General features: G+C 27.5%; 1 protein-coding gene across 1 annotated transcript in view; it reads left to right on the top strand.

Annotated features, from left to right (window-relative positions):
- LOC107444143 (uncharacterized) overlaps positions 1-19,192 on the top strand; it is a 56,137-nt gene that overhangs the window by 9,500 nt on the left and 27,445 nt on the right. The window contains exon 2 of the mRNA XM_016058228.3: positions 17,820-17,978. Within this exon, the coding sequence (XP_015913714.1) occupies positions 17,820-17,978 (159 nt within the window). The remainder of the gene's footprint in view (positions 1-17,819; positions 17,979-19,192) is intronic.

Genomic DNA, 19,192 nt, shown 5'->3' with positions numbered 1-19,192 from the left:
AAAGTTTACTTCAAAGCTTTACCTTAAATAGAAAAAAATCCTTAGGGATTTAATATAAAAGTCCCTTTCTGTGTATATTTTTCGAATTATTAAAATGAATAATAAAACATTTGCTCAAAATTATAAAACTATTTTCGAAATATTAGGTCAAATCTAACACAAACATTAAACATTAATCATTAAACATTAATCATTAAACATTAATCATTAAACATTAATCATTAAACATTAATCATTAAACATTAATCATTAAACATTAATCATTAAACATTAATCATTAAGCATTAATCATTAAACATTAATCATTAAACATTAAACATTAAGCACAAATCATTAAGCATTAATCATTAAACATTAATCATTAAACATTAATCATTAAGCATTAATCATTAAACATTAATCATTATAATTAGATAAAATGTAATTAAAATGTCCCGATGCTTCCTTTTATTTTCATTTCAATATAAATTTTTGCTTTAAGAAGCGGACAATATTTTTTGTATGATAAATTATCAAAATTTATTGTTACATGAGAACTTTAAATAATATTTTTTTATTGTATAGTTGTTATCACCAGTCTAGCTGAACGCATTCCTGAGTTCAAACATTCCAAAAAAAAACCAAAATCTTTCTTGAAAGTTTAAAATCTCTCTGCACAGTTCCGCGCTAGTTAACATCGCTAGTTTTGCTCTTACTATTATTCGAAAGTGACATGGATTCATCATTGCCAATCATCAACCAATTTTCAGGCAGTTGATCCATTGTTTGCGGGGTCGCATCAGCCATTAAGTGAGATTGCGAAAGAGAAATCAAAGAGATTCGGGTGATGTCGGCTGAGTGGAAGGATTTTAAAACCTTTTGATTCTATAGAATCTCGGTTCACTTACTTTCGATTTCTCCCGCTACGCTTCGTTGGCCCCGATTTCGTGTCAACCTGTGAAGATGGAAAGTGTGAAATTGGAGGAAGTAACTTAAAATCTATCATTATTTTAAGAAAAAGAAAAGTGAATGTGATTAATTTGAGGCGGCACTAAGAAGCTTACTCAGATAATGTGGTATTACTCAAGTCAATAGTATTTTACACCAAAAGCAATTTCATTAAGACTAATTGGAAGAAAAAAATATCTTAGGTCTTAGTTCTGTACCTAACAACTAAATATATATGTCATATATTACTCAACTTTAAGTAAGAATTTAGGCGATCAATAGTAAAAAGGGGTATGTTAAAAATCTGTTCTTTTGAGAAAAACCAAATAAACTGTTTCAATTTGGTTAGGATTGTTTTAATTTCACTCGAATTCTTGGATTCACTTCTCTAGGCAGTCTAGAAAATTACTAGGTATTTGATAATCGGTGATTGATATTACAAAATATAAAAAAAAAATTCGTAAAAATGTTCCATAACCCCTTTTAACATTGACCGCCTCTGTCATAAACATCTTTCAGTGCTGAATTGAAAAAAATGGGTATAAACTATCAATTTTTTAATTCTTATTGAAATAAATGTCTAATAATACTAATTTCAAGAAATTCTAATGGCAAAAAAATCGATCACCCTGAATCTAATATGGATATTTAATCATGGGTATTTGAAAGCATGCATATTTGATCTAATGATCAAATATCAAATGTTCTAATGATCAAATGTTCTAAGACTCGATCTTAATGGTTAGAGGAGATGATTGAAAATGTACTAAATAATTACAAGGACAATACGGACAATATTTTAAGTTACGAAATCAGACACAAAAATGTACTTTCTCTCAGTTAACATAGCTTTTTTTAGACTGGTTACGATTTCTTTAATTTTACTTTTTGCGTATTTTGTGACTTTACTTAACTTTTAAGCGAACTTTTTAATAGAATTAAAGAAAAATTTAACACAACTATAAAGTTCGAGTATCTAAAATAATCCCCTGCAAAAAATAAGTTATAGCAATTATTTATTATTTTTTATTATTTTATTTAATAATAATCGAAAAAATTTTGAATTAAAATTGCAGTTTGATTGCATGCAGTTTTTTTACATGATTTACATAGTGAAATACAAATTTTGTGTGAGAGCAGACGAAGGGGTCCTGAGAAATTGAATTTTTAAAAAGTCGTATTTTTAAAATTTGGTTTCTCTTTAATCCTAATCCGCATTCAGAGAATTTGTCAATTGTTTTTTGAATGATTTCGTAACTTACAATATCTCCTACACAAATTAATTAGCATATTTAATTTCTACCCCTCGAAACATTAAGATTAAGTTCCTGAACGAGAAGATCAGATCATTAGATCAAAAGTTTTTCAAAGTTGTTCGATTTTCGCTTCCACTGTACGCCTTTTATATTAATAAGTGCAATAGTGCAGTGTTACAATACTAGGGCTCACAATGAACAGAAACGTGGATCAATTGAACGCCTACTAACCTATTAAGTTAAATTGTAGTAAGCTGGCTCCATATTATGGTTTAAGGTATGGCTGTAGGATACCGTGTTAAAACTAATCGGATACCGTGTTGAAACTAACTAAAACGGAAGCATTGTTGATTTCCACGCTCCACGCTTTAAAAGGGCAATATCAGCTTTAAATTTATTTTTTGCACAGTTAATGTCAAAATATCAATATCATAATTTACTTTACACTTAATTTTATCAAATGTTGTGTGGAATTTTATGTGAACAGTTTGAGAAGCCGCAATATATATATATATATATATATATATATATATATATATATATATATATATATATATATATATATATATATATATATATATATATATATATATATATATATATATATATATATATATATATATATATATTAGATATATTAATATATATATATATATATATATTAAGTGTATATATATATATATATATATACACTTAATATATATATATATATATATATATATATAAGAGATATGCATTTTTTTTATAAAAAAATGTTTAGATTTCTTCACTAATACTGGAAAAAGTCTCGAAAGTCTACAGTTTCCAAAAATATGAAAATGCTAATAAGCTGTATTTATGATGCTAGATAATTTAGATGATACTAGACGATTTAGCTTCTTTCAAAGACGATACAGGTTTTACGCTACTGAAATAATAATTACCTTCTGACCCTAATTAAGGTCAAACATTAGCCTTGAAAGATTTTTGTATGGGATTTCCAAAGTTAAAACGATATTTTTTTAAATAATTCTTCTCCAAATGATATCGAGGTCAAAATTTTTTGATCTATGAGACAATGGTAAAAGTTTTGGCTCTTTGATAACCCCGTTCATAATTCTTCTCAAATACTCTTTGTTAGTTATGAATTTCAACATGGATTATTTTTCAAAATGATTCAGATAGAATGAAATTAAGAAATAGAAAGGAAATGCATTTAAAGAAACGTCTTTTCATTGGATATGATTTCGTTATATTTCTTTTTCCCATGTGCTTACATTTATAAAGCTTAATTCTTCAGTAATAAGAAAGAATGAAGATAAAATGAAAATTGATAAAGGAAGATAAGGGTGAAACAAATCGGTAAATACTTTTTTATAAATTTTAACAATATTCTGTGCAGCTGAAAAATATCCTTCACAGTTTTTTATAAGCATTTTAAAATGTAATTAATGCATGAACTGAACATTAGTTTCTGCCTGTAAAAATATATTTAATAAAAAAAGCAAAAAGTATATTCTAATCCGGTTTTGACAGTAAATGAAGTCAAACATTCAATATAATGACTAATGATAACAGAAAATCTCATATATTTTATCACTTTTTTTCATAAAAAAGGGGAAGAATAACTTTAAACTTCTATAATGATGAGTGATTCTAAAGAAAATGTTCTAAAGAAAAAAATTCTAAACGAAAAACCTTGTTTAATAAGATGCTCTAATGAGAAGCTTTATAGAAAAAAGTTTTCCTTGCAATAGTTTTAAATTGCCAAGAATGAAAATTGTAATTTAGTAATGGTTGTTTGATGAAATATAGTTATTTAACCTAAAACATTAATTTTCTGATTAAATTTCAGCTCAAATTTACGTAAAGTCTTTTGCATTCCACAAAAATTCAAATTTTTGAAATACTCTAGGGTGCAACTATATTACTATATCGTTTTTTATTAAAGTTTCCAAGTTTTTCTTTTAGTTACATATTAATTAAGCATAAATTATTTTATGAAAATCACCAACTTGTTTCGTTTTCCACAGATTTATTTTAAGTAAAAAATTTTAAATTACATATTGGAATTTTCAGGTATCAGGTATATTATAATTGCAATAAAGTATTTTTTTTTTATTTCTGTCATAAAATTTAAGGTTATTATTTATTACTTGTAAATTTCAGATTTTTTGGCATTTGTCCATCTCTTCTAAACTTTCACAATCTCTTTTTTACTACAATGCTTATCTATTTAAATTATCTCATTTCACCTAATTTTTCACTATTAAAGCACTCTTTGATTGCTATAACTAATGAGATTATTCATGGAAGAAAAGAAAGTTAATTAAACGGATACACTCATTTCTAAATTAATTACTATAATGAAGTTAATAGTAATTGAAAATGAAAGAAAGTGTCATTTTCTTTAATAGAAAGAGAATCTTCATTGGAATGCATAAAATACATCATGTTCAAACAATTTCTAGCATAAATAAATCATAACATGATTTAATCTTACATTTCTTAAAATGAAAATAACAAAATTCTTTTCCTTATAATTTGACAAAAATAGAAATGGAAAACATTGTAGTATGAACTAAAAAATGTCAAATACGTGAATCTTTCAAAAAATAGAGATTTAAAATTCTAATAATACATCCTTTTCAGTTAATAGTGATAAACTGCCTTCACTTTCGTTATTATTCATCGTGTATTCTTACTTAGAAATTTATATTTCATGTTTATACTAACAGTTAGATAGATTTTCGTGTTTTGACTTGAAATTTTAGAAACTTATATCACCTCTAAACTGATTTGAGAGTAAGATAAAGTGTGAAAGCAATGAAATTTTTGCTAGCATTTTTTTTCATCATATCTCTGTCAAAAATGTGAAATATCTTTAAGAGTAAGTTTTTTATTGCATGTTTTTAAAGTTTTGAAGGCGATGATTTCATTATTCGGTTAATTAATATTCTAAGTAAAGACTACAAAATTGTTAATAAATTTCACTTTCATAATTTCAGTGAATGACTTTACCGTTTTAAAACTCTATAAATATTTTTTGAATAAACTGCAGTCAATTCTCTTTTTTTCTGTACTAGCTGGAAAAAAGTGTAAATAGTACAAATACAAAAGAGCGGAGCAATAGAAAGTAAAAAATCAATAAATCGATTTCACGCAGTACTACTCAAAAGAGCCCAAAACTGAAGGACAAAAAAAGTTAGAAATCCAAAACTATTTTAGTTTTTAAAATTAATTAATAATATTGTTTTCATTTATTGCCCTTCCTGACAATCTAATGTTATTAGATTAAGCAAATCACGATTTTGGAAGCTGAACTGATCAAAATAAATGTTTACTATGTATTGTTAAAGCTTTTAGGAAATCTCAACGAAAAAAATAGTGTCAACTACTTTACACAAAAGTGGCATAGTGAAACGCAACACATAACACTTTGATCTAGTATTTCATTACACCAATGTTCTTTAACTTTATTTGGTGTAAAGTACCAGCCACCATTTTTGTTATTAAATAACATTAAAATTTATAGCAGTAAGATACACGTAAGAATCAGTAAAGTTATTTTCATATTACAATATAAAATAAGAATCATTAATTTAGAATGCATATACTCTCTCTGCAACAAATTAACAAATAAACAAATTAATAATTAACAAAAGTGCTATAAGCTGTCAAGGAAATTTGGTTTGTTTAAATAGAAAATTAAGTTGATTGTCATCAAAGATGTTATCCTAAACAATTGAATAACTATAGTAAATTGCAGTTTATTGTAACAAGGGCTTATTGTCTGATACTAAATGTATCACATGGCTTCATTTTTTAAACTTTCGTTCTAAACGAACTAATTAACTTTTTAAAAGACTTCGTAGGGCAAAAATAAACTATGTACACAAATGGTCTTCAAATAAGAGCTAGAAATAAACTATTCATTTAATATAAATATTTCAGATTATGCTTATAAGTCAGTATGAACTCAAAAATAAATTATACTAAAATGGGCTATTTTTTCTGATTGAACACAAAAAAAACAGTGACGCTTTTTAGCCCATTAAAAAATTTTATTTATCATCTTTCTTACACTGTTAAAATTTTCATTTCAAAATTATGGTAAAATAGCTGGCAGCTGTCTGTCCATACGATTAAAAGTAAAAATTACGGTAAAGACCATTCTTTTCCTTTATGGTTTTGAAAACATTTACAAAAAGTATAGTTATAAAACCATAAATACAAAACTATACAGTTTTTTAACCATTTACAACTAGCATTTTTTCATAAACGTAAAAAATAATGAATTATTTAACTAGACATAGGAGCTCGGCATTCCGTAAGGTAATAGGCATTGGAGAGTGCTGGACACTGGAAATTCTTCATGTGTTGAAGGGAATGGAGAAAATATTGTAGTGTCAACCCTAGGACTCGAACTCCAGTTCTGCCGGTCATGAGATTGACAGATAAGCCCACTCGGCTATGATATGTACTCAGTTGCAAAGAACAAAGTAGCTTCATTAGGTGGTTCTAGTTGGTGAGATAAGATTCTGGTTGTTTAACCGTATTGGGTGAAAGCAGCTAATAAGCAGTTTTTCTCAAACTTAACAGTTTGGTTACCATTTTATTTATGGTTATTTGACTGTTTTGATTAAATATGGTAAAATAACCATTCACTAAATTGTTATTTAACCATTTTTTCCGAGAAATTTCTAACAGTGTAAAATAATCTAATACTAAACAAATAAAAATAGAAGCTTCCTATAAATGCATGCAATTTTTTTTATATAAAACACCTATATAATATTTATTAAATCTGACATACATGAAAAATTAATTTGCATATCATTTTTCCATAATATACATATCAAATTGACAATTAAATAACCATTAACCTCATATTTATTTTCTCTTTTGATTAAGGTAATCGACTACCATATCTTATCAATGAAAGAGTAAAAGTAAAATCATTGTTTAGGATGAAAGAAAGAGCATGATTGTAATGATATTCAACTTTCATTCTCAAAACCCGAAGACATATGTTAAAAAGAAAAATTCTAATTGCAAACAATGCTGAATGCAACAAGATTTAAAGCAAGAGCTTGCTTTTGTTGAAACCACTGAAAACCTTGTTGAGTTTTTGAATCACATGTTTACTCATGCGTGGAACATATCAGAACAAAATCTTCGCAATACAAAGAATTTGCTAGAACATTAAGGAGAGACTTCATGCTCTTTTTTATTTGTAATAAAAGCTTTTTGCGGTGCATTTTAATTTGTAAAGTGTCAGTTTAAAAAATCAAGCAATTCAGAAAATTTATGAAATCAGCGAACTTGCTTATTGTAGAAGATATCTATTTCGTTTTTAATTGTGCAAGTGAATTCAAGTAAATAAAACAAATGCCATTTGTAGTCTACAGTAAAATTGTTTAACGATATAAAAATATCATTTAATGCATTTCAAATTTCAAATGAAAAAGCAATAATAAAAAAAGTTATTAATTTAAATTAAAATTAAATAACATTTCTTAAAAAACAAATATCATAATGTATTCTAACTTTACCTGTACAGTGGAATAATAATAGTTTTAATAATTTTTATATCATCCTAAAACTTGTCATCTATCTTAATAAATGATATGGGATAATTGACCATATGAATCCAAATTTCTTACGCATATGCAAATCAAATTTTACTTTCATAATAGAATATAAATTTTAATCTCATCAAAATCTAATCAAATCAAATAATCTAATCAAAATGTTAACATGTTTGAATAAAACTTTAAAAAATTTAACACGAATGATATTATTGTTAAAAAAAATATATATCTAATAATATTCCAATTGATGTTTTCACACAGTGAGGAAAATTAAACATTTTAAGAAATTTTGATCCTGTCAACGAATTTCTTCGAACTACTGAGCGAAAAATAAATTTAAAATTAAAGAGCTTTAACTTCTAATCACTCTCCTGACTAAATCATTAAATCCATATTTTCTAGATAGATAGAGCGCTAGCCTCCCAAGAGGGGGCGCCAGATTCGAATCTCAGCGGTAGGTGGTTCATACGAATTCTGTCCCCAGCTTGCACTGACAGCATGAAATATCCTCGGTGGTAGACAGATCATAAGTTGGAATCCTTTTGTCGTTGGACTATGATAAAATTTAAAAAGCAGATTTGTCCTACATTTTAAAGTTTTAAGTAAATGTCTAGTTTAGTCTAACTTAGTATACTAAGTTAGACTAAACTAGACATTTAGCCTCAGACACAGCCCAGTTTAGAGGGCGGACCCATTCATACATCCATTTATTCATCCACACGTTGTTATTTTGACCTGAACCAAAGAACGATCAATCTTCGATTCAGTACCCCCAGAGGTAATCACAAAGGACTAAATTATAAATATGCAGTGCTTGAATTAAATGCATGTTTGAAATTAAATGTGCGCATAAGTACTTGCATGTAATCGGGTTTATGAGTGTTGCATTTGTGGGAATATTATAGTTTCAAAGATTTTACAATATTTTATTGACTTATTGCATTTCAAAAAAAAGTCATACTAATCCATAACTACATTGTTCTTTGTATAAATTACCATAAAATATCGGACAACTATTGTGATTATTTTATTACGTCTCAAAACTTAGATATTAAATCCAATATAAAGGATGGGTACTTATTGTCGTGAATCACGACTTAATGTCAACAAAGGGTGTTTCGAGCTCTCGTGAAAAACATTTCATTTTATTACAAGAAATATATTTCCGTACGTTTTATAACGTACATTCCAAACGTGTAAAATATGACTGATAATTATGACTACTCGATTTCTTTTCGTTCATCAACAAAGTATGCACTCTACTTTTTATGAAACTACTACATACAAATATAAATTATAATAATAAAATGAAGAGTTTTCGTCTGTCTGTCTGTGTGTATTTTTGTCAATCTATTATAACTTAAGAAGCGTTAGTTTAACGCAGACAGAAAAACATAGCCAAAAACATTTTTCCCGAAGCATTTTTTTAATGTAAAGATTTTGGTAAAATTAATAATAAAATACGTTTTTATAATATGTGCTTTAATTTGGTAAATTTATCATGATACCTTAGAGCAGGGGTTCCCAAATGATATTTTTTTCTGAACCGTAGAGTTCGAAAAACGGGTAAAAAAGATTCCGAAAGTTATTACAAATATATAAATATATAAGTATACAAATACATAAATATATAAATACATTAATATATAAATATATAAATACATAAATGTATAAAAATATAAATATAAAAAAATATAAATTATTAAGCTTTTAAACAGTGCTAATTAAATTATAACACACAAATTTAATCAAAACATAAAAATAAATTTAATACTGAAAGCAATCCGCATTTAATTAAAATCTGACAACTAAATTTAAATAATTATTTCTCGTTCATTCTTTTCATTTTAAGTCCACCAACACTTTGTTTTATAAGAACTGCTTTCAAATTTGACCTTCAAATTTGAAAAATAAAAAATAAAAAGATTTAAAACGAATTACAAGGTTAGTTAAAATCAGGAAAGTAGCTTGTAAGCAAGGATTTCATTAATCTTCTAATAGACAACGCCCAATCAAGTAAACAATCTTTATAATCGTTGAAGCTGATAGTATAAAGCAGTCTTAAGCCTATTATTCTTTACAATGCATGAAAACAATACATATTAAACTTAGATAAGGTAACATGCAATTTACATGCAGTTATTAATTTATTTTTTAAATGTTAATTTAAATTTCCTTGTATGCTGTTTCAAACAGCTAAGTGATAAATAACAGGAGATTGATCATGTAATTCAAAGGATGCACCTTAATCCACAAAAATAAACTTTTACAGATATGCACAGCATTTAATTAACAATTAAATTTAATTTACAATTAAATATAAAAATTTAACGACTTGTGGAATAATTAAATATTAACATGTAATTACATTTATTTTAGAATCTAAATTATTTATATGCTTTCGAAGTGCCATATTTAAACATGTTGTATGACCCCAATCCAGCAATTTTCCAGATAAATTGTCACTTTAGTGCATGCCTTATTTTTAATTACAGTTGGATTTAAAGTACTTAGGTTTATAAAAACTTGCTTTAAAAAGATATATCTCAAAAGCTCAAAAAAAAACATGTGGTTTCAGATTGTTTTCGAATTGCTAATTCGGTGACATGCTTACTTGATTTTTCTCATGCTTACCTTACATAACGAATCTAAATCATAGTCATATCAAGAGAAATAATTTTATTGCGAAACTCTTTTTGATTAAGTAGAGCTGTAAGCGAGCATACATCACTAATATTATCGTTTAAATAACTGAAGGTACAGAATCGTCTTAAATTTGCATATGAAAATCGCTATAATAAATCTATGAGAATAATTCATTCTTTCACACGTTGTCTCGAATAGTTTATATAATATTTATAAACTATTAAGCATTGAGGCTAAAAGTTTATAAATTTACTGTTCCAAGCAAAAGGAATTCCTGAGTTAAAAGATGGTCTCAAAAATCTTCTTTTTTATGTATGTAGCTGCGGAGTCTAAGCAAACATGGCTGACACCCAATATTTTAGTAATTTTTTTCACTTGAAAATCTGATTTTTTTTTTTTAATGTTGATCTTGCTCTGAACTTTCGTATATCTCTGTAAATATGCATCAAATTCTATATTTATAAATATATTAGATAAATGCCAATATAGTATAAAATACTTGCAACCAAATTTAAGTTATAAGCAAAAGATCGTTAGTCATAAATATCATAACATAAACGATTATAACATATACAATTGTAACGACTCTCATGTGTTTTAAAGTTATTTTTATATAGCGTAAAATATGATTTGGACCAAATACAAATGAGTAATTTATAAAGTGTTCATTTTCAGATTATTTTTCATTTGCACAATCAGTTTGTTTTCTGAGGTATTGCTAATCATTAAAACTTGTATTTTTTTCCAAAACAAAAAAAATGGTTTTAATATATAAATTTCCCACCCGATGAAAAGTGAGACTTAACAATCCTTTTATCAATTTTTATAATAAAAGGTTTCCTTTTAAACATTTCCGCAGCGTTTTAATTTTCATTATAGCTACACAATGATTTTATCTGTCCTTCTGTAAGTAAACCTTTTAAAAAGCTTTTATCCTTGATTTACAACTTTACAATTAGATTGTTTAATTAAAATATTGACAATCAAATGTATATATTATGACAAGGAAGGTCTCCCGCTTATTTATGTAGAATGAAAGGTGTTAGTCGTTATTTTTTTCTTTTTATTTTTACTTTGTCCCAGAATGTTATTTTTTTTCTATTTTCTTAATATAAGAGTTTAAATTTTTCAAATTTATCAAACAATCTACGATGATTATCATAAACCATAGTGTGGAATATTCAAGATTAAACGAACTAAAAATAAACCCTGATTTACTTCTTTATCTCAATAATTATACAAACAAATCAAAATATTTTTTTCCAATGCTGTGTTTAATATGATTAATTTCTAATAAACTTTAAAGTTAGACTATATCATATCACCTAAAAATGACTAATCACCAAACCATGTTTCCTTCGCCTATTTCTTAACGAGCACGTAATTTTGGCTCTTATTAGACGACATGGATAGTGTCTGAGCTGGTATTTCTATCCTAAAACTTCCATACCGGCTCACAAAGAGCTCTTCTAACCACGCCAAATTTAACTTGCACCCTGCTCCATTTATACACCGTTCCTATTTTGCCGGCTGTCAGAATCGAATTCACAACCAACAGCTGTCCGTCAGTGGTGCGTGTGAGGCTCCGTATAACAGCACCGTAGTAGTTTTAAATCAAAACAAATCACGACAACAAAATTCTCAAGTGTGTCAATCTAGTTTCTGCATGCTGAGACTGCAGTCTATACTTGAAATTATTTTCAGATATATTTATAATCGAAATTAACAGACATAAATTTTTCATCAGCTGAATTTTGATAAACTTCACTATATTTGGTTCTCTGAATTTGTTGTATCTGCTCAATATCAAAATTGTATCTTATTTACTGCTCTAAAAATGAAGATCTCGATAATATTGATTCTTAAGATAAGACACTGCTCAATATGAAAATTGAATTTTATTTTCGACACATTATTATTCTTTACTGCACCAAAAGTTCTTAGAATCTTGATAAGAATGATTGGAAATAAGACCCTGTTTAATATCAAAGTTGTACATTATTCTTCTTTACCAAAAACTTTTAGAATCTTGAGAAGAATGATTCGTGATAAGACCCTGTTTAATATCAAGATTGTATATTATTCTCCTTTACCAAAAAGTTTTAGAATCTTGAGAAGAATGATTCCAAATAAAACTCTGTTTAGCATCGAAATTGTATCTTATTCTAGTCACATTCCTTTCGCTCAAATATAACTACTTGTGATTTATTCCTTGCTTAGTACACATTTTCATATAAAACTATTAGTCGTATTAAAAAAACTTTAGTCAAATTTTCGTTTTCCTACTCATGCACTATTATTTGAACTAAAATTTTAAAACTGAATATCAATTTTTAATCTCCAAAAAATACACACATAAAAGAGTTAAGCCATTTTGTGACTTCAACTCAAGTTTTAAAAATCATTTCATTAAATATCAATACATCATAGTTTGCAATATAGCGTTGGAGTTCATCATTATTATAAATTGAAAAACTTAAATTCAACTCTTTAAAAATCAATGAAACAAAACTCATAGATACTTCGAAGGAAAAATAGTTTTCACACTTTGTTTGTACCCATTCGTTGGAATCACTACTATTTGTTTGAATCTTAAGCCTTAAAAATGCTGTGCAAGTGTCTACTTGTTTTTTTCCTCTTCAAAGAAATAAAATTTGAAATTAAAGTCAGTCCTTTACCTTTAAGAAGTTTTATTTTAAAAGTAAATCCGGAAGTAAACACATACAGTCTAAGCATCGACCTTCTAAAAAGAATGTGATATTAAAAATAAAGCCATCAAAGCGTTAAATCTGCTCTGTTTGATTGAAAGCACCTAACCGAATGTGAACAAAGCTGCACCATATGAGAGAGAATTTTGCCCGTGTATTTATTTCAGAGCCTCGAATCAGCGAACCAGAACGTTTTTTCTCACGAATTCGTATGCCTTTGACGGTTCATTTTAGTGGGTTACTGTAACTTGGCCACTTTTATTTTCTACTCCTTTGTTTACGTTTTATGACCCACGCTTAGGTGAATTGCTATTTTAATATTCAAAGAAATAAAGCATGATATGAGATTTTAAAATTGTTTTAACTCCGGAAAAGCTATGAAAATATTTTAGTCATGTGAACTTTTGTCAGAATTTTTGTCAGTCAGATCTTTACAAATTATTAAGGATGTTCTTCCCTGTGAGAAAAGCATTTAATACTTTTTTTTTATGAATAATGTTAAAATCTTTACGAGTTAAATCTTTACGATGTTAAAATCTTTATCGTAACGAGATTAAATTTAATAAAGTATCAGTTACATTAAAGTAAACTAGTGGGGTGCGCAGCCTGCTCGCTGACGCTCTACAACCCCAAAAAATTGCTACGCAATCTTATATGGTCTGCTTCGCAAATCAAACTCGCTTCACTCGCTACTAACTTAGGTACATTGCAAATACACAAAATTCTAAGAATTCAAAACAATCATTCAAATCCATATAAAAAAAATTTTTAAAACAAATTACATCTTTTTAGTAAATAAGTCATTAAAATAAATTTGAATTCAAATAAATGACATGTAATTCGTTTAGTCTATTGGAAATGTGCTATAGTATAATTCGTGATTTAAATCAAAAATCATCAAATAAATTTGTAATATATAAATTCGTGAAAAAAAGCGCTTTCGACAAAATACTAAAATAGAGATCTATCAACAAAGACTACTCACTTCTGCCTATCTTAATAGTATGAGATTGCCGCAGCTGATGCTCTCTGGTTATTTCAGTTTCCGTTTTTAAAAGCGCTATCTGTTGAGCCACCTCAGCTAGATTTGGCATGTGACAGTTTTAGCGGCAGTCATTGGTCGATTCGCCGTGTAAGAGAAATAGTAACGTAAACAAAACAACGCAAACGTTGCCACCGGCGGAAAAGAAATACAGCCAAAATTTGGGAGCCACGTAAGAGAATTATATATATTAGATATACAATTTGTATGCATTATTTCATTAAAAAGTACTTTTGAAAGGAAGTGAACTAGAATTACATTCTCCAAACTTATAATTTCATATTTATCTCATTTTTAATGCATTACATTACTGGGGGAAATTAAATATAATTATTGCAAGTTAAAACGTAAAACAAAACCACTAAAAATGAAATTCTATGCAGAAATTGGTGTGTAAATAGTTATCGTAATTGTGAAACAAATGTATTGAGTAAATGTGTTTGGTCGAAATAACCCCGTAATTTCTCTTCTTGCTGTTCTGCTCTAACTTTTCCTTTTTTTATTGGCAAATGTTATTTATAACACCATTAACCTTGTCACTTAAAGTATATAATGTATTTTCGTTTTTCCCCCGACTTCCGGAAAGTATAGTCAAATCCTATTTTTGCGGCATTAAACTCAAAGCCGGCAAACCAATCACAAAATTTCTGGCAATCCTACTTTTAAAAACAAAAAAGAGGTGTTTTCTAAGAAAACTTGTCAAAGAAGTTTCTTTAACAAAATATGTTTTGGATTAAAATAGTATATTTTGTACATAAGAAGAGAGGAATTTTGAACATAAATAGGAATCTTATTTACATAAAAAGGAATAATACTTTTTTTCAGGCTGTAATACATAGCTTTATTTTTTGGGGACTAGCTTAAAAAAAAGGTTTTCTTTTTCCAAGTATTTCACATCCCTTATTTCTTAAAAATTCTTATTTGCTCGTTTGTTTTTTTAATTAACTAATTAAATCTTATAAAATTACATAAATAATAAAAATAGATACAATAAGGTTTTAAGTAAGCAACTTGTATAAAAAACTGAATTCAGAAAAGAAAAACTTTATTACATTTATAACGTAAATCGTTTTAACCTTGCTTCACATTACGTATTATTTAAAATGATTTTTCTAATGAAAAAAAAAACGGCATTTACGTTAAATAGTAATTTATTAAACTCTCATTGGATAATAAAATAGCAAAAAACCATATTTATTTAATTTCAACTCTCAGAAAATCTTTTAAATCTAACTTTATATCCTTGATTAATATATGAGTGAAACTAAATCATTCTTCTCCATTTCAATTTATTGAAGACTTTCCTATCATTTATCAAATCGATCTTTCCTATTATCGATCTTCAGTCAAACAAAGCATCGGAAAGTAGGAGAATAACGACCGATGTGATCGCCCAAGGTTCTTCTCCTACAACATAATGAGAACTCATAAATTTTATGACCACAACCCAAAGCTTGACCTCTAACAGAACCGGCAGTGAATTGATATGAAGAAGATAATACAGAAACATTGTAACTACCTTTTCTTGTTTGGCACAGCAAATCGGAAATAATTACGAAGGTCAGCGCAATTATTTCTTTTGTGCAGAAAGACCTCTCCGAAAATTGGACATTTGGTGCACAAAGAAATAAAATCCTTTGTTATGATGTCCACTTCGCAGAGAGAATAGCAATAACCTTAATGAATGTAATTTCTCGATAAATTCATTTCCGAAACAAAATATTAATCCCAAGAAAATTAGTTAAACTTTGGTAAGTTGTGTTGTGAAATTTACAGGAGAAAATTAACTACAATTTAAATATATTTCGTATTTAAATGTCGTTTAATTTAACATATAAAACCATTTATTAAGTGGGGAAAACAGTAATGAAAACTTATTTCTTAATGTTAAAATACAAGGAAACACTAGATTGTCTATTTTCTATGAAAAATATGGTAAATTAAACTTCCATTTTGAAGTATTTAATACAGATATTTTTCGCATTTACTTTGTCTATTGAGAAATCCTAAAGATGTAAGATTATAAATTGAATCTCGTAGAACCACAATGCCGTGCATATTTTCTGCAACAATTAAACGATACCAAATTGAACTATATTGTCACATAAATTCTGCCCCCTCAATATTTATTATGGTATAATGATACTACTCATTATTATTTGCAATGAACTGCTCATTGTTTGCTATAACACTTTACACATTGCAAGTTAAACCATATTTCGTTCAAATTCTGATACCTCAATGTTTATTAAGGCATAACGATAAAAGTCATTAACATTGAGTTGCAATATCGCTTATTTTTCTACAGTACTTTGCACGGTAAGCTAAACCATATTACTGTGAAAATGTTACCTCCTCAATGCTCCTCATGATATAGGGAGGCAACTTATTGACTCCGATATTATGACACAACAAAGAAAGAAATGTGGTTTAATTATATGCATTTTTAAATTCTCGGATACTTTACACGTGACCATAACAATTTATTATCATTATGATTCAATGTAGAACCGACTTATCCATCCATGACTGTCGTCTGATTTTTGTACAACTTATAAGATATCAAAGTTGTTGTTGTTTCCATTGCCACTTTACAATGTCCGCAAGCCTTATTAAAAAGTAGTAGACGGATCATAGGTTAGAGTTAACTTACTGTCAGGCTAAAAGTGGGAGGTTTTTGTGGTTTCCTCTTCAAGTAACACAACTACGTGTTAGTTAAATCAAAAAGTCCTCCACGAAGGTAAATTTCTCCCAATGCTTGATCCAGAAGTTGCCTTGTCTTCTGGATTGGGTTCATAATTACAAGTCTACGGAGTTGAACATTAGTTATCGTAAACCTAAAATTGGCTGTTCGACGATGGTTATAAAATAAAATAAAATAAAATTCTCCATAAAGTATATTGATGCCTCTATTTTTCCAAAAAAATTTTTTTTCAAAAATCCAAAAATATAAATATATATATTTCTCTTTCTAAGGAAAATATTCTATTTATGACGAGATTTTTTTTTTTTTTTTGCACAAATGTAGAACAACTTTTTAATCGAATGTTTGACTACAAAGTTTTCTTACACTTTACCATTATGAGATAAATTTTAAAAATTAAAGACCTATATAGTTTTTTAAATTATAGAGTTTTTTTTAAAATTCGATAACAAAAATAAAAAACAATGTCCCTGATTTTTTACGCACTTTGAATTACATTTTTATTGCGATTTCCATAATTTTCACGGGATTAATTGAAGTCTATTTAGACTTTTTACTTCTTTATTCTGGTACAACATTCAAAAGTTTCGAAAGTTTTAATGTCACGTTTTGATAAAAAATAAAAAAAGCTCAATGTAAATAAATATAAGTACATAATATATACGTTACATAATATATAAGGATACGATAAAAATCATTTAAATTATAATAGTACATTTAACTGTAACACAACGCAAATCTGCAGCAATTTTAATGGGATGTTAAAGTTTAATCGTATTTCTGTTCGCTTTGAATGGCATAATCAGTTTTAAAATTGAATAATTTGCGTGAAAACAAAGTATAACGCAGTTTTAATGCCGCAATACACTTAAACGTCTTTAAAATTCAAAACTTTCTGAAAAAACTTGCATTAAATTTATGTACTGCAAAATTAGATTGACAACTGTCTTTGCTTTATTTCAGCTGGAGCAAACATTAGAATATTCCTTATTCCATAAAGAAGCTTGGAAGAATGCCACTTCTTTTGCCTGGAAAGCATTCAACGATACTCATCTAAGAAGATGGTTCAAAAGCCTCTCCGTATTAGGAACCGCAGCTTTGCCAGAAGATAAACTCAATGAGGTATAAAGTAATTTGAAATGTCAATAGAAAGTCTTTCCAACTGATATAAATACTAAATACTAAGCTATACTCGATTTATTACTCAGTGCATGTAAGTGATGGCTCAGTGGTTAAGGCGCTGAACTGTCATTGTGAAGGACTAAGGTTCGATCCCCAGTGGCAGGTTGAAGACCGCCCAGCTTTAGATCAATGGGTGCCAGCTTGTCTGGGAAGTAAAGGCGGCCAGTACGCAGTGCTGACCACATTGCCATCAGAATCAGAAATTTTAATTTTTCTATAATTAAGAATCGTTTAATTATTTGGTTTTCTTCCTTTGGGTTTTAAATGAAAGCGGGTTTTAAATGAAATACATCGGGTTTAATTAATTGGGTTTTAAATGAAATACACCTGAAAAAAATCATAATTAAAAATTTAATTAAAAGATCCAAATTCGGGCTTCGTAATTTGTTTCCAAATATGCTTCATGTTGAATGGCATATTTTTATTGCTACGGTATACCCGCAATCCGGTACACTCTCAAATTCTTTGTCTTATGATATGAAAAGCTTCTCAAGCAGAAAAAGAATAAAGTAAAGAATTAAATATAATTTTTATTTATTATACACTAAATGGTATTTATAATTTCTTATTATATGTTTACAACAACCGTCAAAATTCATTTTAAGAATTAACATATTAATAATAAAAGAATATGTTTTAAATTTCTTTGCACTAAAGGTTCTGACAACAAAGAATAAGCACCAAAAATAATAATATTGGGAATTAATTGCTTTATGTTTTTTTTATGATAAAGCAAACTAAAAAATTTTAGTTTCAAACCAAAATGCCTTTTTTAATCTGCAAAATTGCTTTGATAAATACTTTATGAAAATAAAAAAGTTATCCATTTGTAAAAAAAAAAATAATTACAAAAATAATAAGCAAAACAAAAATATATAAATGCTTCAAAATAAAATTTATTTTTATGCATTCTTCAATAATCAATTCATTGTATTTAATACAAAAAATTTACCCATTGTAAACATTTTCAAAAACCTGTTTTACTCTCAATAAAAACTTAAGTTTTAAAAAATTTCAAACACTAATAACTTAATGAAACTCTAGTACGCTACTAAGTGCCATCTGGTACTAGCTTACTGTAAAAAAAAATGTTATTAAAAATATTAATTAAGGAAAAAATATTTATTATGTTCATATGTCCTTAAAGATACGCT

The sequence above is a fragment of the Parasteatoda tepidariorum genome, chromosome 7, assembly GCF_982258835.1.
Source record: "Parasteatoda tepidariorum strain Cologne lab strain chromosome 7, Ptep-v5.0, whole genome shotgun sequence".
Classification (NCBI taxonomy): domain Eukaryota; kingdom Metazoa; phylum Arthropoda; class Arachnida; order Araneae; family Theridiidae; genus Parasteatoda; species Parasteatoda tepidariorum.
Note: the sequence above shows the minus strand (reverse complement) of the source record. Positions and strands in the feature narration are given on the sequence as shown.